Source organism: Propithecus coquereli, unplaced genomic scaffold (assembly GCF_000956105.1).
Source record: "Propithecus coquereli isolate 6110/MARCELLA unplaced genomic scaffold, Pcoq_1.0 Scaffold195, whole genome shotgun sequence".
In the NCBI taxonomy this organism is placed as follows: domain Eukaryota; kingdom Metazoa; phylum Chordata; class Mammalia; order Primates; family Indriidae; genus Propithecus; species Propithecus coquereli.
Genome location: NW_012144411.1, coordinates 1,533,404 through 1,535,030, shown reverse-complemented (window position 1 = coordinate 1,535,030; position 1,627 = coordinate 1,533,404). Strand labels below are relative to the sequence as shown.

General features: G+C 30.1%; 1 protein-coding gene across 1 annotated transcript in view; it reads right to left on the bottom strand.

The window, feature by feature from the left end:
- Window positions 1–1,157: 1,157 nt before the first annotated feature.
- The window catches only part of SLC25A31 (solute carrier family 25 (mitochondrial carrier; adenine nucleotide translocator), member 31), an 80,383-nt gene continuing 79,913 nt past the window's right edge, over window positions 1,158–1,627 (bottom strand). Inside the window, exon 5 of the mRNA XM_012643280.1 lies at window positions 1,158–1,547. Coding sequence (XP_012498734.1) covers window positions 1,347–1,547 — 201 coding nt within the window. The 3' untranslated portion in view covers window positions 1,158–1,346. The remainder of the gene's footprint in view (window positions 1,548–1,627) is intronic.

Here is a 1,627-nt window from a genome sequence, read left to right as displayed (position 1 = left end):
TCCTGCCTCAGCCTCCCAAAGTGCTGGGATCACAGACGTAAGCCACTGTGCCTGGCCAATATTTGGTTATTTTAATGGTCTTTCTCTGAACCATCTGACAGTGTACGGAAAGGAAAATATTTTCTATTTTGTTTCTGTAACTTCTGGGTTATGTTGATTTGCTGCAAGAAATGTTTAGAGTTTTCAAAAGTTATTTTTTTCCTTGAGCAATAAATCAATATATTAAGATGTATAGTTTAGATTATTTTTCTTGAAATACACTTTGCCCGTGTGTACCAGGAAATTCACCTACCCCATTTTGCCCACTCACAGCCTCACAAAATCTTTCTATAGTTTATCCTCACTAGCTTAACATTCCTTTACCCACCAAAACTTTAAAATCTTTGGGATTTCAAATAGACTGTCTTCTACAACATCTCTGAAAAACAAGACAAACTCCTGTACGAAACCTTGGAAATGCTGTTTATATTGCTTCATTGAGAAGTATCTTTTTTTTTCTGTCTTTAAGCTAGTTTCTACCTCTGACAAAAATTCTGTTATCCTTTGCTTACTAATAAAGTTAGAGTCAGAAAAAAATGACTCATTTATTAACAGTTTCAAACTTCCTTTATTATTAATACAGAATACACAAACTAATTTTCAAGGGGACGTTTTTTGTTCCAGGATATATTCATACTAGCAAAATTTTATTTATTTTAAAGATTAGCAGATAAACCGTTTTATATCTTTTATTTTCCAGTAAGTTTTATATTGTCATTATAAGTCATTATCAAATTTTTAATGATCAGGTCTATAATCTGTGCTCTCAAAAGCTATATGATATATGATACCGTAAATACTATACACAGTAATATTTGACCTGTCTTAGAAAAGATGTTGTAGAAGAAAGGTTATTTATGCCTATGGATATAATGATGACATCTCTTGATAAGTTTTTAAGAAATATGTCATACCGTATGATTTTAAAAGATGGGAAAACAGGTATATTAAAAGAATAGCAATTTAAAAGAAGGTATTTTCATTTCTTAGATTTCAGCATCATACATTTTAATTTTTCATCATAAAAGAATTTATTTCTCAGAAGGCTCAAGAAAAGAATTTTAAACTAATAGAGATAAAATATACTACTTATAAGTAAAATGTCTCATTAAAATGAGTTTGAGTCTAAGTGGGAAAAAAACTCACATTTATCTGATTTTTAGTATTTAAATTCTTGAAAAAAGCCTATGCTTTTATTGTAGAATTAGCACTGTAACAAAATATTGACAGTTATAACACTATCAAAATGTATATAAAGGACAGCTATATAATTTGTATGTTTAAGTTAAATACATGCATTTCTCAATTTAATCTCCTGATGAACCACCTCCAATATTAATATTAAGTAATTCTTTAATTTTATCATATAATACCAACACCAAAGCACCCCCTGTACCACGAAGGATATTGGAGAAGGCACCACGAAAAAATGCACTGGTTCCCTCATGTTGGTATATCTTCACAAAGCAGTCTAAGGTTCCTTTATATTGCCGTTCAGCCTCACCACTCTATGTAAAGAAAAATGAATAATTGTCCATTATCTTAATATCTTTTCTCTTACAGTAGTATTCTATCAGCAGTAAAGAAA